At 39.9% G+C, this 24442-nt stretch overlaps 1 protein-coding gene and 1 long non-coding RNA gene across 2 annotated transcripts; one reads left to right on the top strand and one right to left on the bottom strand.

Annotated features, from left to right (window-relative positions):
* Positions 1–10186: 10186 nt before the first annotated feature.
* On the bottom strand, positions 10187–11066 carry LOC126381205 (uncharacterized). Its single transcript, XM_050030721.1, has 2 exons — positions 10995–11066; positions 10187–10550 (listed from the first exon to the last, which is right to left on the bottom strand). The coding sequence occupies exons 1-2, from the start codon at positions 11048–11050 to the stop codon at positions 10202–10204; spliced, it is 405 nt and encodes a 134-aa protein (XP_049886678.1). The 5' UTR covers positions 11051–11066; the 3' UTR covers positions 10187–10201.
* Positions 11067–12237: 1171 nt separating this feature from the next.
* On the top strand, positions 12238–13785 carry LOC126381220 (uncharacterized). Its single transcript, XR_007568728.1, has 5 exons — positions 12238–12594; positions 12701–12782; positions 12874–12956; positions 13049–13119; positions 13211–13785. It is a non-coding gene; the product is annotated as an uncharacterized LOC126381220 (long non-coding RNA).
* The last annotated feature ends 10657 nt before the right edge of the window (positions 13786–24442 follow it).

The following is a 24442-nucleotide window of genomic DNA, read 5'->3' as shown; positions in this document are numbered from 1 at the left end:
CCGGCTATACAGGTTGTGAGAAGCTGCAGTAGTTTTAGGCGGATGAGACGTTCGTTATGTAAAAATTGACGATTCAAAGTGTAACTATGTTACCTACTGAATAAAGATATTTTTGAATTTGAATTTGAATTTGAATTATGTATTGACAACCATAGATCCTCGGCCCCGGTTTCCCAGGTCGATAGGCGGACAACATGGAAAGATTTCTTTATTGCCACCATTACTCCACCACCCTCATTCTTGTGACTGTCAGTAGATTCTCGATCCCTCCTAAATATATTGTATCGATTGTCTATAATTTCATTATCGTAAAAACCACTATTAAGATTTGTCTCAGTCAGACATAAAATATCGTAATTGTTTGACAAAACACTTTTATAAATTTCACAAGTCTTAGTCCTTATCCTATTAACGTTTTGGTAAAACATTTGCACCATGATTAACATTCATTAGTCTAAACAGCTTGAACAGTAAATATCATTAAACATTATATTATAAGTTTCAAAGATTCTTCATTCTTGACAAGAATGGGCTTAGACTCTTCACACTTGCGCACGTAGATTTTGCCAAACTTCACCCACACAAACTTGTAGCTCTTCCCCTTTGCTAATTTTCGTGCTTTTGCTTGAAGATTCCGCATTTCAAGAGATAAGTTTTCCGCTACATATATTGGCGTTTTCTCGCCAGCTATACCGACGTCCAGCGAATTTAGTTTGTCATCTTTGTTAGCTTTGTTGTATCTGTAGACATCAGATAGCAGTTCATCTCTTTGGCGAGGAGTAGGCAATGTTAAGAGTATATTACGTGGTCTCGTCGATTTTGGATTTTGTTTAGCCACTCTACGACAAGCTACTATCATTTTATCTGCTGATGGATTGCCATTTACGACCTCGATGATTTTCTTGGCTATAGTGACCACATTCTCACCATCCTTTTCAGGGACACCCTGAAACTCAACATTGCAACTGCGAGATAGTTGCTCCATGACGGTAACCTTCTTTGTCAATTCATTTACCCTGATGTTCAAAGTGAAATTTTCGTTTTTCAGCTCTTTGATGGTATCTTGTTGATTGGACACAAGATTTTTCAGATCTTCATAGGCGTCAGCAAGGAAAGTTAAAGATTTTTCAGTTTCAGATATTGCATTTTTGAACTCATGCGCAAGTTGAGCTCGGAGAGTGGCGAGTTTAGTATCCAGTAATGCTCCCAAATCATCTGTCGTCATTACTGGCATGGTTTGAGCAGCAGGTGAAACGATAGAGGTAGTTTCAGTCTTGTTGCTATCTTTAGTTTTTATTGGGTCAGTAGGACTCTTGATGACTTTGTTCCCTCTCTTGGTTACGTTTGTGCACCCCTGACAGCGATAGTCTCTTCTATAAATGTGATTATTCTCCCTAAATTCACTGGAAGTTATGTTCAGGCAAAGGTAGTGATGATTAGATTTGCATCCCACACAGTGCACCAATTCATAATCATATTTAATTGCTTTGCAACAAGCCGCACATTTCATTTTAAAACTTAAATACAACAACAAACTCGAGTATTTTGTATGACGCTCGATGCCAGGACTGTGAATAAACCGGCCCTGCAGCAAGGTACCTATTCGCCGCCGGTCCGCTGGCCCGCGTTCGTCGCGAGAAAAGGAGCTTAAGCGCCGTGAAATCGCAGGCGCTTACGCGTTTTAACACAACACTTCACTTATGAGTCGTATTTTTAAGTTTAATGCGGATTAAATCTTTATAATCATATAACACTTGTTGAATTCAGTTAATTAAGGTGTCAACTCACAATTTCACAAAAAATCCAATCAATTTCGGCACTATTTCACTATAAAAACAATATTTTAAGACAGAGCAAGTTAAAAAGATGTTGCTAGGACGGTAGTATGACGGTGTTATTAGGTACATTAGGACACGGCTTACCTATGCCGCCCCCGCGTGGTACGCATTGGTCTCTGAGACCCATCGCCAAAGACTGCGGGCACAGCAGTCCAAGGCGTTGCGCACCATCGCGGACGCGCCGAGATTTGTCCGCAACGAAGTAATTCGGAGGGACCTAAAAGTCGAGACCTTGGATGAGTTTATCTCCAGGCTCTCGACTGGGATGTTCGCGCGCGCGGACGAGTCAGATTTCGTGCACCTACGAAATCTGGCTCCATACCACGCGCGACCCCCGGACTGGAAGCCGTATCCTCGCGAGCTGGCTGATGTGGAGGAGCTCGACGAGGATACCTACCCAGCAACGGACTGACCCAAGCCGCCGGTTTGAGGGCAACCGTCATTGTTGACGGTTTCGACCTTGCCGGCGGACTCATCGGACTGACCTCACTGGACTGACCCCGCCGGCTCGAGCTGACCTGGAAACTTCGGGTCAAGCTCGCCGGCCACCTACTATGACGAGACACGTACCGCCTGGCTGGAGTCGCTCACTGGGCCTCCCTCAACAGGGTCTCACCCGGTGGGCCGACTCGCCGGCGGTACCATCCCGGACAATAAATTGGGCCTTCGGAGGCGCGAAACTCGCCCACCGTGGCCCGCCCCCGTGCCCCGCCCGTTTTAGCGGGCGGCGAGAGCTATCGCACCAAAGGGGCCAAGCCCCGAGGGTGCCTCCCCGACGTCCGCTTCGCGGACGTCGAGAAGACAACTGCTTTGCAGAACTTCGGAATTCTCATTTGCAGCGAAATAGCGGAGATTTCTTTCGTCGGTCCTGCTTCGTCGGCTCGTTTCATCTCTTTAGTAATAGGAGATTCCATCGTGATGAAACTTGCAGGGTTGCAGTAGCAGGAAGGTGCGCAGATTCAGACTCGGTGGTCACCAGTGTAGGTGTAATGGGGTCTTACACCTAGCAAATAAAAGACTCCATTCGCGTAGTGAAATGAATTGTTCTTGTTATTTCCGGGATATCTAATTATGTGTACAAAATGTCTACGCAACTAGTGGTAGGTTTGCACATTATAAACTTATTATCTATCAATTAAAAAAGGACAATTTAAAGTAAAATATGCAGTACGCGCATGCGCGGCGCAATCGTTCCTCTGCGCCCGCGCGTCGCTTTCCACCCCGGAAACTTTGCGCGAGCTATAAATACGACCGGCCTGACCGCGTCTCGGTTTTGCTCGTCGCGGCGTCGAAGAGTGCGGACGTGCGCGGAGCGCGCCGCTACAAAACCATAAATTCGCCGAATCAACGACAACAATCGATCGACTTGTTTGATCCCAAAATTTAAACAATATAATTATAATATATCAAAAATAAATCTTTAAATAAATGTTGCAGATAATTTAATATACCAAATTTTGAAGAAAATAAAATAATCAAAAATATTCGGGCCCATCGATAACCCTGCAGCGCCATCTGTGATTTCCTGCGGGTAAAATATAAAAACAACGTTATATCGCCAGAAACCACAAGATGTCGCTACAAGGCTCGTTGGTCCGAAATGCTTCGTTACACCAGACCTAAGTTACATAAAGATATTCGGATGTAAGGCGATGGTGCATGTTCCAAAGGAAAATCGTCGCAAACTTGATGCCAAATCGCAGGAGTTAATTTTTGTTGGTTACAGTGACTGCACCAAGGGCTACAGATTCATAGACCCCAAATCTAGACAGGCAACTATGATAGCGCGACAGCGAAATATTGAAAATCTAAATATTATGTTAACTGTAAACAACACGTGCGGCTAGCAAACAAACAACACCTGCACTTGTTTACGACACACGTGCAAGGTACGGTAGTGGGGACAACCCTTATAAGAAGGCGAGCCGCACGAGTTGTACCATTGGATCGCTTGTCCAACCGCACGCGCACGGAGACCTCGAATTTCTACGTCTACCGACACACTGCTGCCTGACGCAAAGAAGCTGGGGGGGGTGTTTTTATCTTAAAATACCCTCCAGATTCCGCAGGTCCAATAGGTAACACCGTTATCACTCCTATCCACCCCCGGCCTCCCACCAGCGGGTCTCACCGGGGAGGGAGTGATAGCGTGTGCGCTGCCTAGCGGACCGCTCGGTCTCGCGCAAGTGGACAGCACCACCATCGCGCCCAAACCAACGGGGTGAGCAGGCAAGGATGGCTCCCCCGTCAGCCGGAGTAACGAAGCGCAGGGCGCGCACATTTGTGCGCACCCGCGCCGTCACGACGCCCATCGCCGCCTACGCACCGCCGCCTCCACCGCGCCTCACCGGCGCAGACCTACGGCAGTCCCCCTTCCCGCTGCCCCTGCCTCGACTTCCGGGAACAGGAGCCGCGGAAAAGAAGAGGGCAACGACGCCGCCAGAGCGGCCTTCACCGAAACCCAGCGCGAGGACTACCCCGCCCGTCGCACTCTCCATGCCCACACTGGACATGGAGACAACGCCGCCGCGCTCGTACTCGGCCATCCTGAGTACGAACCCCTTCTCGCTTCTCTCCATGCCACCGCCGGACACGAAGACGACACCGCCGCGCTCATACGCGGCGGTGCTCAATACGAATCCAGATTCGCCACCGCACGCGCCTCCGCGTCCGTCCCTCCGGACGACGCCCACACCATCGCCGAAGCCCGTCCAACTTCAGCCGCCGCTCGCCCCAGCGAGCAAGAAGATTCCGCCCATCGTGGTGGACCAGCTGCCCGACTGGCCGCACCACTTCCGCAAGTTGCGTGAGGTGCTCGGCCATGTCCCCAACGCGCGCCCGTACGGGAAGGGCGTCCGTTTCATGGCGAAGACCAACGAAGAGTTCCGGCTTTACCAGCGCTACCTTGCCGGCCTGGAAAAAGCGACGGGACTCTCCTGGTTCGCCTACGCCCCCCCGGCGGAACGCGCCCTGAAGCTGGCCATCAAGGGCCTGCCCACCGACACCAACATCGCCGAACTGGAGGAGGAGTTGCGCAGTCGCGGCTACGACCCTCAGTTTATCCGTCCCATCCAGGGCAGGGTGGGCGGAATCTTCTTCGTGGAGATCCGGCGGACACTGGGCTTCCAGTCCATCTACGGCACCACCGAGCTCCTCTGTATGCCCGGTGTCAAGATTGAAGCCTGGAGGGGACGAAAAGGAGCTCCTCAATGTCACCGCTGCCAGCAGTTTCGGCACAGTAGCCACAACTGCCACCGCCCGGCGGCCTGCGTTCGCTGTGGCGAAAGCCACGCACGTGTTGCAACTGCGGAGGTGCACACCCAGCCAACAGCCCTTCTTGCCCTGTGAAGTCGCGCGAGTTGCGCAACACAAGGGCAGGCACCGCGCCCTTGACCAGTGCAAGAAGAGCTGCACCTGCGACCTCCATTGTGGACCCGAGCAGCGAACCGACAGCGAGGAGCTCGCTCATGGCCGCGGCGAACGGCCCGAATGGGCCCAAACCGCAGAGGCAGAGGCGCGCCCGTAAAAGAGCAACCCCTGCCCCCACTGCTACCACCACCGCCGAGCCCATCGCCGTGGAACCCGTCCCTCCGCAACCCTCAACATCAGAGACAGCAGCCGCCGCCCCTCCCAAGGGGAAGAAGGCGAGGCCCCGAGCGGAGGCACCCCCAGCTCCCTCCAGCGAGAAGCTGGAAGTGCTGGAGCAGACCATACAGCTGCTCCACAACATCTTAGCCGCCATCCGCTCTAGGACTGACCCAGTGCCCATCATCGTGGGAGGCCTGGCTTCACTGCTAGGCCAACTCACCGGTGGGCACTGAACACCAACACCGGACTGGACAGGGGCTGCCCACATCCACTACTCCCCGTCGAGTAGTTAGGATCGTGGCCACCCCCCGGGGGATGAGTTGACGCTCCCAGTGGCAGTGGAAGCAGTCCTCTCCCCCCCTCCAGCCCAATCGACACCAGCTGCCCCGGCGACGGAGCAGCTACACACCGGACCTGACACCACCGCTAGCTGACGGGCGCTCACTGGGCCTCCCCCAACGGGGAACCACCCGGTGGGCTCGACCTCGCTAGCGGCACCACGGACTTGCATCACCATCGGGCTCACGAAGGGGCGTATTCGCCCGTCGTGTCCCACCCCCGTGCCACGCCCGTCTTTGCGGGCGGCGAGTGCGACCACATCAAGGGGGCATAGCCCCGAGGATGTCTCCCCGGAGAAGAAACCTGACGCGACGTTGTACCATTCTTGTGTCGAACTCCGTACAGAGAACATCCAATAAAAGTAACCCGTGACAGTGAACCATTGTTTAACTGGCGCTATGCGTCCTCCACAAAGGTCACTGTTACCTTGGGATCAGAGTATAATATTCGTACTCTAACATCAGAAGTAGAGGATCGTCCTGCTGCCCACCCATTATATTGAAAAAGACGGCCACAAAGGATGAAACTAAGTTTCAAATACTCGTATTATCCTGATAAGATAATAATCGTGGATGGAGTCAGGATCGAGGATAATGGTGCCTACCTGCATTTGAATACTATTGTTACGGTGAGTTGTTTTCATACTGGAACTTTATTGTTATTGACTTCATTGCTGGGTGTATTTTAATTTTTAATAATGAGGAAATTGATTTAAGGTTAACTTGGAAAGTACTATTTCTCTTTATTTTAAAACAAAATTGACGAGACATATTCCCGCAATACGTGTCAATCATAATTCAAACCGCGTTTTCAAATCGGTTTTCATCATCGTCAAATCTTGGTATTTTGGTCTAAAATGTTTTGAATTGGTGCAGACACGCTAACGCTGCGTGGTTTAAGCTGTATTTTCTCACTCCAAGCAATAAATGAACTTTCGTTAAATTACAACGTGATTTGTAATCTACCGTCATTATCAAACCTTTATAAACCGATTGCAAGAGTCATGTGAATGTGATAATACACCTAGTTATTTTGTTTCATGTGACCACTGCTACATGACGACGAGTGAATGACAAACGGCGAAGGCGTTACAGCATGGCACAGTCTGAGAGTGGCAGCCGTGCCGCGTGTGTGCCGTGTGGTGGTGACTTCGTGGCAGCGTATTGTATACTAAGCTGGCGCTTGATTGCCGATAGCCGCCATTTCTTTTAATAGATTATCAGAATGACCGAACAATCTTCAGAAAGCAAGAAACGTTTCAATTCCAAATGTGCTAAAGTAGAATTATTTCATCCAGGAGACTTTGTGCTTTGTAAAGATACCCAATGGTCTAATAACTAGCTAGGTCCTAAATATTTAGGGCCATATCAAATTGTAAAAATTATTGGCAATAATCGATACGAAATACAAAGTCTTCGTCCTGGCCAAAAAAATACTACAATAGCTCATGAACATCTCAGATTAATACCAAACCCGAATTTAGAATGATCCGTGATAGCAGTTTACAATAAATAAAAAAAATGGTTGTAAAGGTCACTTGTCAAAACAAGCCACAAAATAGCCTCTGAGTTCATCGAATATTTCTGAGACTGGAACTGCTGCTAATCCAAGCAACTAAAGCCTCTGAGTTTGGCAAACGTCCCTTTCACCATGATGTTGTTGAAACAAGCTATATTTTCGGCCGCTGAGTTTGACAACTGAACCTTCAGCCAGAACAAGCTTATAAAAATTTAAGCCTCTGAGTCTGGCGAAAAGTAAAATCACCAGAAGCAACAACCAACAAATATCAAAAACAAGCCACAAAATAGCCTCTGAGTTCATCGAATATTTCTGAGACTGGAACTGCTGCTAATCCAAGCAACTAAAGCCTCTGAGTTTGGCAAACGTCCCTTTCACCGTGATGTTGTTGAAACAAGCTATATTTTTGGCCGCTGAGTTTGTCAACTGAACTTTCAACCAGAACAAGCTTATAAAATTTAAGCCTCTGAGTCTGGCGAAAAGTAAAAACTATTTGATTGATTAACATCTTCACCCATTTTAATCCGATCTTTGAACAAATAACGGGCGTAACAATGCAATTTGAAGAATGAAACGATTATTATTGAATTTGCCAATTGTAAGCTCGTGTCGATGCACCGATATAGACTTACAACAACTGACTTAATAGCACAAATACTTAATTACAAATTGAATATGCTACTACAGTGAACTAAAAGATACCCTTGTTTCAGAATAAACGCAAGCTCAGAGCACGAGCTGCGTATCAGTATGGCCGTGATAGCGCGACAGCGAAATATTGAAAATCTAAATATTATGTTAACTGTAAACAACACGTGCGGCTAGCAAACAAACAACACCTGCACTTGTTTACGACACACGTGCAAGGTACGGTAGTGGGGACAACCCTTATAAGAAGGCGAGCCGCACGAGTTGTACCATTCTTGTGTCGAACTCCGTACAGAGAACATCCAATAAAAGTAACCCGTGACAGTGAACCATTGTTTAACTGGCGCTATGCGTCCTCCACAAAGGTCACTGTTACCTTGGGATCAGAGTATAATATTCGTACTCTAACAACTATGAGTAGAAATGTAGTATTTTTGGAAACAACTGTTAAAAGAAATAAAGTCAATAAGTCAATATTTGAAAATGAAACTTCATATCCTGAAAGAGAAATACCTGAAAGAGAAATACCTGAAAGAGAAATACCTGAAAAAGAAAAGGAAATAAATAAATTAATGAGGCAAAATCAGCAAAACAAATCAAATGAAAAACACAAAATAGTTAACTTACCAATGTCAAATATCGAAGAAAGTGGGATAAATAGTTATGAACAACAAAGTGATGCAACAGACACTCCGGTTGTTATAGACAATGAAAGCGATAGCTCACTTACATTTGAAGACCCAAATGATGAGACATACTTACCAGAAGAGACCATACAAATTTCTCCAGAATATCGTAGAAATCTTCGCCCTCGACGCCGTGACGAGTTTATTGAAAAGAGTCCTACCTCCTATGTCTGCATATATGGAGATATGACTATATCTAGTATACTAGACAAAGATCCTCAGGATGTAACTGAAGCATTAAAAAGCAACATGGCAAACATGTGGAAAGATGCCATGAAAAAGGAATACCACTCATTATTAGAAAACAATACATGGTCACTTGTGGACTCACCTGCAAATAAAAAGGTGTTACCCTGCAAATGGGTTTTTAAGACTAAGACGGATGAAAATGGTAACATAAATCGGTAGACAAAGCTAGACTTGTTATAAAAGGATATCAGCAAACAAAAGGAATTGATTATAACGAAGTTTATGCACCAGTGGTCCGATATACATCCATTAGATATCTGGTTGGTTTGGCAGCAAAATATAACCTACAAATTCATCAATTGGATGCTGTAACAGCTTTTTTACAAGGCGATATCGATGAAGAGATTTATATGGAACAACCTCCATGCTTTGAAGAAGGAAAAAAGGTATGTCGACTGAACAAGTCAATTTATGGACTCAAACAAGCTAGTCGGCAGTGGAACATAAAACTAAATAATGTTCTTCTGGAAATGGGCCTCTCGAGGAGTAAAGTGGATCCATGTATTTATTATAGAATTCTGAATGATGAAGATATATTGTTTACTAGCTTTTGCCCGCGACTTCGTCCGCGTGGCGTGTTATATAAGAGAGAGATCTTTGTGTGTGTGGGAGTGCATATCAAATTTCAAGCATCTAACTTATGCAGTTTAGATTTTTTCATACAATTTTTTTTCCAATAACTCCCATTTTTCAAAATACAGCCAAAAATAAACTTTATATTTACTAAGGTATGCATGCATGCTAGATTGAGTAGTATATTATTGGGCATTCTGCCCCACCTATCGTTCGCTCTGCTCACGACCGTTCGCTGCGCTCACTTAGGTGGGTGGAATGCCCAATAATATAAAATAACACATTAATTACCCATCACAAGACAACACCAAGAACAAAATCAAGAATAACAACAAAAATAAAATGTGAAAGAAGTAAGTTATTGAAAAATGTTTTAACAAGTTGAAACAAGGTTCAAGTCTCAACAAGTTTAAACAAGGTTCATGCTTTAATAATTCTATTTTGTATGTACTTACAATAGATGTTGTGAATACTGCCCACTGCAAGATGATGTTTAACACAATGTAAACATGATAAAAGTGTAAGTACTTAATCGTGATAAACAGAATTTTAACTTCGCTAAATCTTTGAATAAGAATCGAATCTGCGTTTGTAATCAAAGTGATCAAAGTAACTAATCAAAGTGATTCAATGTTAATTTGAAGTACTTAAGTATCAGAAAATTTTTATTTACGAGTTTACGAGTGTGTAAGTATTGATGTTAGGCGTAATTAAAGAAAATAAGGTAGGTAAGGCGTAATGCTTTTATTTGTTCAATCGTGTTCAATCTACATGTTTGTCAGAGTAAAATCGTGGTTCATCTTCAAAGTTTTTGTCAATTCGTGTAACTAGCTTCTGTAACAACTTCCACTCATCGCTGTCATCCGGAGTCTGCAGCTTGATTCGTAGAAGAGCCTTGCGCCAGACTTCTCTTGAATCAGTGTTGTTCACGTCGTTGGCATGGTATATCTTCAAGTCCACCACGTATTCGCCATCCAAGCTAGTTGTACGCCGCTCTGACCCGTTCGCCACCTTGTTCACGAAGTACGATACGATCCTCTTGTCGCTTCCTTCATTGCCGACCGTGCGCCCGTGACTTAGCCCGAAGATGTCGTGTGTCTTTGCTTTCTTCCTATAATAAAAAGAAAATATATTTTAGAGTTACAAAGTAATAAAAACCAACTTGCTGTCATATTTGATAATAAATATAAATAGTTAAAACATTGGTGAATGTATGGAATGTAGGGAATGTATACTTGTTCGAGAGATAACGATAACATAAATAAAAACAAAGTGATTCTTGTGATACGTCCCCACAGGGATTCGAACCCGGGGCCTCCGGATCGTGAGCCCAACGCTCAACCACTGGACCACGGAGGCCATAAACAGCAGGAACAGCAGGAGCCTTTAAACTGAGGGATACGGACCGTTCTCGAACGTAAAGTAATGAACCGGATCGTAAATTGACTCGACAGGGAATCGAACCCGTGACTTCTGTTGAAGAAATCAAGGTATCAAGCCAATGCACCACCTGCTGAAAAAAATATTGACATGTCACATGGTTAATTATACTCACTTTGTATTCTCCTGGTCAATCGACGAAATCGACGGAGGGGCTCGCGAACGCTTCATTTGGCGTGCAGCAGGAGTCTTCTTCGGAATAACTTCAAATTCTGAATCGGACCTGAAACAAAATAAATCAAATCAAATCAATGTAATGTACTGCACTGTAACTGTAGAAATTCTTTGGGTGATGTGTACTCCCCACACTAATAGGTGAAGCAGAACTTCTAAGTTAAACCTCCAAAATTATGTGATGGAGAACTTACATAGTGCTCAGAAGTGGAACTTGTTTTAGCTTGAAGTGTTCACTTGCACAGCGCCGGGGTCGACTCAGGGCTGGTAAGCGGTGGCTGGTGTCGCTCAGGGCTCAACTCTCTTCACTGAGGAGCGGGGTTACTCAACTCTTTTCGGCGAGGAGGTTCTTGATCTGCTTCTGATAATTTTTACCAAAGACTTCGCTGTTTTATACCCCAAAACTAAAATTAAGCAAAAATGTTACATCGTAATTTAAAAAGCCTTAAAGCCTATTTAATTCGTTGACATACGTCCTTTTCGAAAATATTTCATTTGGGATACCATGTTACAGCTCACGAAAACCTGCAACGTAAATTGAATAAAGCACTGAAAACCATTTAACATGAACTCTACCTATAATAATAATAATAATAACTTTATTTACTTAAAACAGGGTTCAGACATAATTTCTTAGTATAAGTAACGCATTATAAACTTAGTCTAGTGTTCACTAGTATCTGAACTAGGCCGAGCCTGTATCTCAGATACTAGTCCCTTCCTTGTGTACAATATAAATACAATGCGTAACAAACAGAGTGAGTATAAAGCGCAGTATATGGACCAGGAAAACAATAAGCAAGCATCACAAACATAGAGCATAGAGCAACAGGGACCTCCTTGGTTCATCACAAACAATCATCAGACCATTCTTATTTTACTGTCACAAACAAATTTTCAACCTTGTCATAGTTCTGTTGTTTTAGCCAAACTGTCAGTATTTGCTTATACGTGTAATAATTTTGCGGGTAAAATAATAATATTCTATTTAATTTATTGTAGAGCATGGGGGCAAGAAAGCAATTGAATGTATTAATATAGAATGTTTTGAATGTTATCGTGGGACATACTTTATCCTTTCGACGCAACTGGTTCCGCTCGACATTAAATATCTAATTTGAAGTTTTATTATAAAAACTGCAAGCAAAAGCAACCTAATTCAATTACTGGTCGACCCACACGAGCGTTCGTGCTATACGTTAGAAAAACGATATGGTTCGCGGTCTGAGCGCCGCGTTTGCGTCAAATGTACGTTCGCGGAGTGCAAACGTTCACGAAACGCCCGTGTGAGGTTGACGTAATGATGAGCATTGACAAAAAATATTTAAAGTCATCTTTTTTCGATGAACAAATAGCTCACGGAATATTGCAACATCAATTCAAAAAAGCAATACCAGCATACCTACTTAATACGTAATACTTTTAATTACACGTGTCTAATACTTACTCAGAATTAGGTACCATACATATTTCGTCCGTTGAAGCCCTCGTACGTTTGAACCTCAAGATATATTTCAGAATTACTGTGATTTACCAAAAAGGTGAGTTTGAATTAAAATAAGTTTACCTAAGTACTGTAATTCAGTTATTTTTTTCATAAATCAATAATTATGAACTTATGAGCTAATAACTTTAAATTTCTTACAGCCTACTTATTAAAAATTAAGTAGAAGATCCACGATCTGCACCGATACACAGAGGAAGTTATTTCAACAACTTACAACAAAAAGTGAGTGAGAACAAAATTATACTTAAGTAAATACTTATTTAAACTATAAAAAAATGGTTAGTGAACTAATAAAATTACGAAATATTTACAGGTCAAAAAGGGAATCGCTCTCTTGCTGCGATTCATGAGTGAAAATTCAAGAAAGTACTATTAAAGTCAACGATCACTCTCGAGGTAAGAGTGCACAATATTTATTTTCATACGCACCTAATCTAGCTCAAAAAACCGGTAAACGATGAAGATATTGATTTAATTCTAACTTTCAGATACGAGGTGACTACCATTCTTTATCGACTTGAAGCTAGCCAGATGACGAGTTGATGTAGACCCTTAAATGGTAAGTCTGAATAGTGTCATAATTAAAGTTAGTTTAGGTTATCGACATTTGCCTATTTATTAATATTAATATATAAATGCATGTTTCACAGATTATACTCGGGTTGAACTTATAATCATCTTTAAGGACTCTCCACATCGACGCTACTCGCGCAGTCGAAGAGCTCCTGATTTCCTGCTTCAAATAATTGTATGTAACTACTTTTAATTTATCTCTCTCTCTCTGTCTGATTAAGAGAAAGCCTGTGCCCAGCAGTTTATGTTAAGTTATAATATTAATTAGTATTTAGATCGCCTTATAGTCTATAGGTTTTACTCAATTCGTCTCATAATTAAAACAATATCACAAAAGTGTCTTTATAGATTTTGGTAGGAAGGTTCTTTTTTTTTGAACCATTTTCGATTTTATTTAAAATGGGTTACTGCTCTGTGTGTAATGTTAATGTTAATGGAAGACAGTGGACTGGACATTTCCGTAGCAGTAAGCACAAAAATAATTGTACTGCTCCGCTTTATGATAACGTAGAGATCATAACATCCGCTTTTAAAGGACGTATAGTAAGTTATCGAATTATTGCATCTAATGAAGAAGCAAAAAACTTACCTTCTTTATTTTTAAACAACATTCGTAAACAAATTAGATCTCTTGTAAATCACGCCTTACAAGTTCACACTTCTGTTAAAATTAACTTCGAATTTTTTTTATCTTTTCTTTTGCCTAAAACTGACGTACAAGAAGTAAAGTCGTTTGCTACAAAGAACTTTACAATTCACTTAAATTTTGACTTTGATAATCTTTATAACGAAGTTGTTTCTTTTCTGTTGAATAAAGTAGGGGAATTTGAAGAAAGAGACAGTGGTTGGACATTTTTAAGCAATTCACACCTTGAAATAAATATAAATAAATATCAGCCTTTAAGCGGTTCCAGCTTTATCTCTTTGCCTAAATATATAAGAAACAAAAAAGCATGCCTCAATATACAAAACAAGGATGACTTTTGTTTCTTATGGTGTGTAACCGCTGCTCTGTATCCTTCAAAAAAGCACCCAGAGCGGGTATCATCGTATCCCCATTTTCAACAAGTACTAAACATTAAAGACTTAAATTTTCCGATCACTTTCTCAGATATTTCTATATTTGAAAAAAATAACCCTAGTTTGAGTATTTTTGTTTATGGATTAAAAAATGGTAAAGAAATAACAGGTCCGTTATACAAATCAGAGTCGACCATAAAGAACGATAAACGTAAAGTTGTACATCTTTTGTTCCTAGAAAACGATACATCGTCTCATTTTTGTCTAATCAAAGACTTGACTCGTCTTGTTAGAAACCAAATTACTAAACATCACGAAAAAGTTTATTACTGTGAAAACTGTTTGTTATTTTTCCACTCAGTTGAACGCATCAATAGTCATTTATGCGAAGGAACTGTTATTGTTTTACCAGAAGAGGGTTCATTTATTACATTTAAAAATTACAACAGAAAACAAGACATTCCGTTTGTTATCTATGCCGATTTCGAAACAATTCTGCGACCTATTCAAGACAATGACTGTGATACTGCTAACACAACAAAATTGCAATGTCACGTGCCCGCGGCGTTTGCGTATAATATTGTGTCTTCCATTGATCCTAATTTTAACCAATTTAGAATTTATCGTGGTAGAGATTGTGTTAATAAATTCATAAATATGCTTTTGGATGATGCTAAGGAAATTAATACTTTATTGAATACGAATCGAGGAATGAAATTTACTGAAAGTGATGCTCGTGATTTCGAAAAATCTTTATATTGCCACATTTGTAATAATTTTTTATGGGGGAAAAAAGTTAGAGATCATTGTCATATTACTGGAAAGTATCGCGGAGCAGCCCATCGTCATTGTAATTTACAATTTAAAGTTCCTAAATGTATCCCGATCTTTTTCCATAATTTATCTGGCTACGATTGCCATTTATTTATTAAGCAGTTAGGAGAGGTTCCTGGAAAAATAACAATAATACCTAAAACGAAGGAAAAGTACACCTCGTTTTCTAAATTTGTTCCTATCAACGAAAAAGAGTACATACATTTACGTTTCGTAGATTCTTTTAATTTCTTAGGAACGAGTTTAGACAAACTAACCAAAACAATGAAAACTGAGGATTTTGTTTATCTTCGGCGTCATTTTCCTGAAGAGGAAAAATTCAAATTATTGACTCGTAAGGGAGTGTATCCGTATGATTATATGTCAAGTTGGGATAATTACGAAGAAACCGCACTGCCATCGAAGTCTTGTTTTTTTAATTCATTAAATAATGATCCAATTTCCGATGATGATTACAATCACGCGATGTCTGTATGGTCGCGATTTAGTTTGACTAGTTTAGGAGAGTATACTGACTTGTATCTCAAATCGGATGTTCTTCTGTTAACTGATATATTTCAGAATTTCCGTAAGACCTGTAAGCGACATTACACTCTCGACCCTGCCTTTTACATCTCAGCGCCAAGCCTATCGTTTGACGCTATGTTATTAATAACAGGAATCAAACTTGAACTTATATCTGACATAGAAATTACCCGAATGATTCAAGACGGAATTCGAGGTGGATTATGTATGTGTTCGCATCGCTATGCTAAAGCTAACAATAAATATATTAATGAATACGATGAATCACAACCCGAGTCTTATATCGTTTATGTGGATTGTAATAATCTTTATGGTTTCAGTATGTGTCAATATTTACCATACGCGAATTTCAGGTTTTTGCTTGAAAGCGAATTAAATGATTTTAACGTTTCAAGTATACCCGACAACAATGCCTTGGGTTACATACTTGAAGTAGATCTGTTATATCCTGACCATTTACATCAATACCACAACGATCTTCCATTTTGTGCAGAAAAGTGCATTCCTCCTGGTGGTAAAACTAAAAAACTCGTTCCAAACTTATATAATAAATACAAATATGTGATTCATTTCGTACACCTAAAAAAGTGTATAGAGCATGGTTTAATATTACGTAAAATCCATCGAGTTATTACCTTTAGACAGAGCGCATACTTAAAACAATATATTGATTTAAATACCGAGTTACGCAAAAAAGCAACAAGCGTATTTGAGCAGGACCTATTTAAATTATTTAATAATAGTACATTTGGAAAAACGTTAGAAAATACCGAAAATAGAGTGAATGTCCAATTAGTTAATAGGTGGAAGGATGAAAACAATATAACAAAAAAGTCTACCCAAGCGGAGCGATTGATAGCTAGTCCTTATTTTCATAGTGTTTCAGTGTTCACGGAGAACTTAGTTGCTATACAAATGAAGCCCGACCAGATTGTTTTAGATAAACCAATATACATAGGGTTTACAGTGTTAGAGTTATCAAAATCCCATATGTTTCACTTTCACTATAATGTCATCAAGCCCTTTTATAAAGATAGAGTACAATTGTGCTATATGGATACCGACTCGTTTTTGTATTTAATACATACAAAAGATTTTTATCTGGACATAAAAAGTACTTTTCATAGTTATTTCGATACAAGTAATTACGACGAGCAAAACCAATGGTGCCTTCCTATTAAAAACAAAAAAGTTCCTGGTCTTTTTAAAGATGAGATGGGAGGAAAGATTATTACTGACTTTGTCGGTTTACGCTCAAAACTTTATTGCGTGAAAAATTGTGATCAAGTTATCAAAAAGGCTAAAGGCGTAAAGTCCTCAGTAGTACGTGACTTAACCATTACAGACTATGAAAAAGTTCTCTTTGATAATGAAATAATTAAAAGAAAAAATATTTTGTTCAAGTCGATAAAACATAAAACACAAAGCGTAAATAAAGTTGCATTATCTAACAGCGATGTTTTTTTTTTTTTTTTTTTTGACGTGACTTATTGTAGATTTGCCGCAGATGGCATTAACTACTTGGCCGGACAAATGGGGAGCGCTGAAGGCTCTCACCCGGTACAACGTTTAAGACAACAGGCCTGAGGGTGCCCAGTTGGGCGCGAACCTCGGCTCAGGGCGTCGTCTGAGAGGAAAAATATTTGAAAGAATTAATCGACCCTAGTGGCTCGATAGCGATAAGCGCTGAATGAAGGAAATCGTCGACCACGCCGGCGGGGTCGGTATCGGGGACCTGAAGTGTTTGGTGTCGCGAGCTGATTGGCTGCCTCTATGGCTAGAGTAATCGGGTCGTCGGGATCGTATATTACGTCCTTCGGACGCCGATACTTTTCAGTACCGTCCCTAAGCGGAATGTACTCGGAAGCCGCAACTACCAGGGGATTTGGGTGGTGCGGAGCAGAATCGAAAAAACGTTTGGAAGCTAATTTGAGCCATTGGGCAATGGTTGGCAGACCTAGGTCAATGTGCAGATTTTCATTGCGAAGGAACCACGGAGCTCCCGTGGCTTTCCGCATGAAACGATTTTGTATTACTTGTAGACGGTGAATTTGAGAGGGGCTCGCGTGAGCGAAAACTACCCCTGCATAGGTCATGATCGGACGGATGCAAGTCGTGTAGATTTTCACCTTATTCCTAAGGGACAATTTACTTCGCTTGTTAAGGAGACAATGAAGACGGCCCATTACAAACGCGGCGCGATCACGCACTCGTTTGATATGGGCCTTGAAAGTAAGACGTCTATCTAAGACTACGCCGAGATATTTGACTTGCTCCTCCCAAGGGATCGGCTTGCCAAACATCGTGATGACTTTAAGTTGACGGCGTGACCGTGGCGTGTTATAATAGCCCTTTGAAAAGTACACCGCTGCACTTTTCTCCGGGTTTACCTCGATTCTCCATTTGCGAAACCACTTGCCCAAGGCATTGGCCGCGCGTTGGAGGATTCCGGTCATCATAACTCGACCACGGCACGAAGAATAGATGGCTGTATCATCCGCAAATAAAGCTAATTCGGTATTAGGGGATTTGGGAATGTCACTAGTATATAATGAAAATAGTAAAGGGGAGAGGACGGAGCCTTGTGGGACTCCGGCATGTATCGGGTGCGGTGACGAGAGCGTCCCCTCCACGCGGTAGCGAAAGGTTCGATTTGAGAGGAAGCTAACAGCGATGACAAACGATCGATATGTACCGATAAAATTAGAACCCGAGCTTGGGGAAACGCTTTAACTTTTAAAAACCTAGATTATGAGTAAAACCTAAAGACCATCTCAAATAATCATAAGTAGTAATATAATAAATTACTTAATAATTATTAACTTAAATTTGTATAAAATTGGTTACGAATAATTGTACATTGTACTTATTTCCTAACATAGTTTAAGTTTACTAACAAAATTTACTATACTTATTTAATGTTTTATAAGTACTTTCTAATTTTTTTATACAATAAAATATTATATTCAATATAAATGTTTTTTTTATTTTATCATAAGAAATTTTACCTCCTTACCTATGAAAGTTGTCTCAAGGATACGAGTAATCTCATGACTAATTTCACGAGTGACAAGCAACTAGTGTCTCTGCCTACTCTATTAGGGATTACGAGCGTGATCGTGAGTTTATGGTTGTTGATTACTTGACCTACATTGATGTCATCATTCATCAAGTCAGCGAATTTATAAGAATGTAGCAACTGCTAGCATCAGTGATGTGCCGTTCTCGGGAATGTTCCCAAAGTGGGAATGTTTCCGTTGCAAAAACTTTTTAGTAGTAAAATAATGGTGTGCGTTACCCCAACAAGAAAGTATCTCCTAGAGTTATATGAGTAGAACGTATAGTTGGTGCCTTATCTGCTGTAAATGTGCCCCCACATAAAAAATGTGTGCCCCCTCTCGTTTCGAAAAAAAATCGAAAAAACGATTCTTGCTGGGGTAACGTTTTTCTAGCAGGAAAATTCTAAACGAATGATCGGAGAGAGAAAAACTGTGCATGGCCAGATAGCTTATATGTGTGCCAAAATGTGCCCCCAAAAATAAAATCTGTGCCCCTTCAGATTTTCGAGATATTGCATTTCCTGCTGGAGTAACGTTTTGATGAATAGTATATCTCTAAAACCATTGCATGTGCCCCTGTAGAATAAACATACGCGAGTAGCTCTTAATGTGTGCCCCTTTGTGCCCCAATTAGATTTTAGAAAATATTTATAGTTTTCAAGTTATCGCGGTTTTATGAAAACCCGAAAAAACATCGCAGCGCCTAAATGAGACAAGGCATAACTTCGCTGAAAACTGTATTCGGTCTTTCTTGACGCTAATAATAACCATACAAAGTTTCAAAAATGTTCATGCATGCGTTTTTGAATAATCTTGCTAAAAGTAAAAACGATGGTGTCATAACTTTGACGGCAAAATACAAGGAACTGGCACAATCCCAGATGTGTAGGTGTAAACCAAAATCTTGTGCCTTTAGTCAAAAATATATGGTGAAAATATTGAGCTTCAAATGTTACGCATTAAGTAAATATAAACAAAAAACCAAAATATGTAAACAACGGCTGGTTATCCGACCAAATCTGAATGACTACTAAAAAGCGACGGATTCATACTTAACGAGGACCTTCTTTATTGGACGTATTATACCTAAGCTGTTGTCCTTACAGTCGCGTTCAAAAGTTTTGAGGGCTAATTAAAAAATATATTAAATGCACCTTGTGACTATATAAATGAAACAGCTTGTTGATGTGGAAATTATTATTTACATTAGTATAAAAATACAGGTATGTCACAAAACAGTTTGGTCACGATTTTGAGCATGTTAGTCACATGTACATTTTATTTGAAAATGGCTCTTATAAATGTACTTAATCATGTGTAAGGTCATAGAAACAGCTATTAAAATATAATCCAATAACAACTTTATTTTATTAGTTATTACTTTTCTACTTCAGTGTACTCAGGCACAACACGTGTGAACCGGTTAGTGAGTAAAGTAAAGAAGGTCATCGATATGTATGAATCCGTCGCTTTTTAGTAGTCATTCAAATTTGGTCGGATAACCAGCCGTTGTTTACATATTTTGGTTTTTTGTTTATATTTACTTAATGCGTAACATTTGAAGCTCAATATTTTCACCATATATTTTTGACTAAAGGCACAAAATTTTGGTTTACACCTACACATCTGGGATTGTGCCAGTTCCTTGTATTTTGCCGTCAAAGTTATGACACCATCGTTTTTACTTTTAGCAAGATTATTCAAAAACGCATGCATGAACATTTTTGAAACTTTGTATGGTTATTATTAGCGTCAAGAAAGACCGAATACAGTTTTCAGCGAAGTTATGCCTTGTCTCATTTAGGCGCTGCGATGTTTTTTCGGGTTTTCATAAAACCGCGATAACTTGAAAACTATAAATATTTTCTAAAATCTAATTGGGGCACAAAGGGGCACACATTAAGAGCTACTCGCGTATGTTTATTCTACAGGGGCACATGCAATGGTTTTAGAGATATACTATTCATCAAAACGTTACTCCAGCAGGAAATGCAATATCTCGAAAATCTGAAGGGGCACAGATTTTATTTTTGGGGGCACATTTTGGCACACATATAAGCTATCTGGCCATGCACAGTTTTTCTCTCTCCGATCATTCGTTTAGAATTTTCCTGCTAGAAAAACGTTACCCCAGCAAGAATCGTTTTTTCGATTTTTTTTCGAAACGACAGGGGGCACACATTTTTTATGTGGGGGCACATTTACAGCAGATAAGGCACCAACTATACGTTCTACTCATATAACTCTAGGAGATACTTTCTTGTTGGGGTAACGCACACAAAATAATGGCTGTTTTTCTTTTTCAAATTGTTCTTTTTTGTGCTCTATAATGTTATCTGCGTAAAGGTTAGGTAATAAAGCTCTTTTTATCATAAATTTTCCGTCTTTTACTGCTGGGTACATTCCCTAAGTGGGAAAATTCTCGGGAACGACACATCACTGGTAAGCACAATACGTCATTCTAGCAAATTTTGCAAAAATCGTGCATTTTGTGTATTTTGCATTTTATTTGCAATCTACACTTTAATACCTTCAAGGTGCGTCATTCATTTTTAAAACTCGAAGAGGTTAGACACGACACGAGTGCATCTACTTGGTAAGTCAATATTATTATTTTATTTTTTATTATATTACTTGTATTTTTTATGTATTGTGACGTTAATTCTAAATTATAAGTCTGCAGACCCTGTAAAAACGGAATAACGCTAGGAAGATATACAGATAGTTCTAAATTGTGTTTATTTTAGAAAAACTTTATTTTCTTTTGTATTTATATGTCTTTCTTATCTTATGTTTTTGTTTAACAGATCAACATGACGACGTCATCTGAAGACATCACGTACATGTTCGAACAACATGCGCAAGACCCGCTGGCAAACTTTGATGAAGATTATCCAGAGTTGGCCAGACTCCACCGCGAACCAAAGAAGAGGAAGCCTGCCAAGCGAAATGTTAGCGTGCAGTGCGTCTCAAAAAAAATACGTCATAAGGACACATCATCCTTCGTGCTACAAAACCACCACACCCCGGGCACTCGACTAATTAGAGTCCAAGTTGTCGATCTAGAGAACAGTCCTCAAGTTACTCATGACAACGGGGACCCTGAAGAAAACATTTTAATGAGCGCCCAGTACGTGGTACATAAGGATTCCTATGATGAAGTGTTAACGCAGACAGAAGCACTTATCGCAAACATATCAAAAAGTTGTGTAATTATCATTTCTAGTGCAATAAATATTTTATATTTATTCTGGTGTTTTTATTTATTTTTCTTCTAAAGCAATTTATTAAAGGTAAAAATAAAACTATTTTTTCATTCATTACACAATAAATTTATTATTTTCTATACACCATTTTTTAATACACAATACATTTTTCAAAGCACATGATTTAGAATGGTTTATACAGTTATATTTTTTTTCATTTTTCGTATATTTATCATATAATTTAGAAAGGTTAGGACATTCTTTTTCACTCAAATCGGTCACTTCGCAATTAGAGCCTAATTCTTTTATCCACTTTACTTTTTCTAATCCTTTAGTAAGAATGTTTTTATTTGCTAAATAAGGCTGTATAATACGTTTGAATTCTCGATGATCTATAAATCCTTCACTCCAATATATTTTACGATTTTTTTCGAGCCATGTAACTTGTTTTTTTTCTTCCCTTGTTAGAGTATTATACGAGTATGGAGGTTTAATCAAAAAAGTTTGCGTATAATCACTGGTTGCTATAGCGAGCTCCTTTATTATGAAGTTATTTCTAAGATCCTTAAAACCTTGAACATCAACGATTATTGTTTGCGAATTCATGATATTTTTTTAACCACCCCACAGAGCGGTTTATATTCAACTATGCAATCGTTCAAAATTAAGCAATATGCCGAAGTTAGATCTGGTATTTCGGTATTGGTTTCTATTTCCACTCGCACATTTACTACAGGTCCAGACTTCAAATTATCAACCTGTCTCGAACAATCTATCACAAATAACGGAGCTATTTCTTTAAATTCTTTTGCACTTAGTAATGGTTCTGTTCGGCGTCCATAATAAGACTGTTGAAACCTCGCGTATTGTTCGTATAATAAAGCTATATTATTGTTTGAAAAATTGACATTTAAATTTTCATAAGGGAAATAAGTGGAATTTAGGTATACTTTAACATCACGTAAATTGCAATGGTCGAATCGAGACATGTCTGCGTCACCATTATTTTTTCTATTAGTTTGCAAACCAATTATGACGTATCTAGGTTTTTCGATTTGTGATGAAGTTTTAATTGACCACGTATGTTTTGTAGTTTTTGGTAAAGTAGGATATTCATAAAGGTCCCAGTTTCTAAAAGCTAATTGGACTGGTCTATCCCTTTCTAAATGTTTCAATAAATTAATTTTTTCTTTATCGGATACTTTCACGTGTGGCACACGCCATACTATTTTATTTATCTGAATATCGTTAACAATCTCTCCAGTATTTAATTTTAATGCATTAAGATTAGTATTACTACGTAACAAAATAAGTTCGTGTCTGCAATTAATGATAATTTTCTTATAGTCCTCTGCAAACCCTAGTATATTACAGAGGGGAATAGAAGCAGAAAAAATACCTGAATTTATATTTTTTGTGCCATTAATATCCCACCCCCACACTTTAGACATTTTTGATTCACACTCATTCATAGATAATAAAGATTTTATAGTAGTGGTTACGCCAGCATTTTTTATTCTATCTATTTCGATACCATTCAGTTCATATCGAATATCTTGAAAAAAGTAAAGTAATGGATTGTTTGTAAACTGAACAGACGAAGCTATTTCTTTCGAATCTCTCTTGCCGACGAGCACTTTTCCTTCTAGATATAGAGTGCTGGCTGATGGTAAAACATATAAATCTTGCTGGTTGATCGGGATGCGTATTTCATCGTTCCTGTTGAAACTTGTCACATACGGTTTATAAGAATGAAATTCAATACCGTCAATGCTGTTGTCGTAAGTAGGTGTAGATGATATATCTAAAATATTCATTTTTTTCAAACCAATTTGTTTGAGGAAATTTATATTTTCAGCAGATAAATTATTACACTTCTTAGATGTTCTTTTGTTGATGCCTCGAGAATAACTGGTATTTTTAATTGAAGGAGTCGTAATTTTATTATAGATTATCATGTTTTCTTTAGATGGAAATAAATGTATATTTAATCTATACTTATAATAAATCTGTAGAGAGGTCAATTCTGTACATTAAATATTTTTTCAAAATAACTATCAGGGGGTGATAAGTGGTCGATACTGATGCCAAAAATGCAATCAGTAAAATTTTTGTCTGTCTGTCTGTCTGTCTGTCTGTCTGTCTGTCTGTCTGTCTGTATGTTCCTTATAGAAACAAAAACTACTGGACGGATTTTAATGAAACTTGGTACAATTATTCTTCACACTCCTGGACAGGTTATAGTATACTTTTCATCACGCTACAATCAATAGGAGCAGAGTAGTGAAGGGAAATCCTTTTGTATGAAAAATCTAAACCACTCAAGTTAGACGTTTGAAATTTGGCATGCAGGTACCTTAGATACCGTAGAGGCACACTAAGAAAGGAATTCCCGAAATTCTTACGGGAACGGGAATTAGCGGGAAAATCCTTTTATATGAAAAATCTAAACCACTCAAGTTAGACGTTTGAAATTTGGCATGCAGGTATCTTAGATACCGTAGAGGTGTACTAAGAAAGGAATTCCCGAAATTCCCACGAGAACGGGAATTAGCGGGAAAATCCTTTTGTATGAAAAATCTAAACCACTCAAGTTAGACGTTTGAAATTTGGCATGCAGATACCTTAGGTACCGTAGAGGTACACTAAGAAAGGAATTCCCGAA

This window comes from Pectinophora gossypiella, unplaced genomic scaffold (assembly GCF_024362695.1).
Source record: "Pectinophora gossypiella unplaced genomic scaffold, ilPecGoss1.1 Pgos_40, whole genome shotgun sequence".
Classification (NCBI taxonomy): domain Eukaryota; kingdom Metazoa; phylum Arthropoda; class Insecta; order Lepidoptera; family Gelechiidae; genus Pectinophora; species Pectinophora gossypiella.
The sequence above is the reverse complement of the archived record's forward strand: the minus strand, read 5'-3'. Positions and strand labels throughout refer to the sequence as shown.

What these genes read in the sequence shown, in the direction of transcription:
- LOC126381205 (XM_050030721.1), bottom strand. Translation starts at nt 11,050, where the DNA reads ATGAAGCGTTCGCGAGCCCCTCCGTCGATTTCGTCGATTGACCAGGAG. An exon ending in ATTGACCAGGAGAATACAAA is followed by an intron (nt 10,551 to 10,994) that starts GTGAGTATAATT and finishes TTTTTATTATAG; the next exon opens with GAAGAAAGCAAAGACACACG.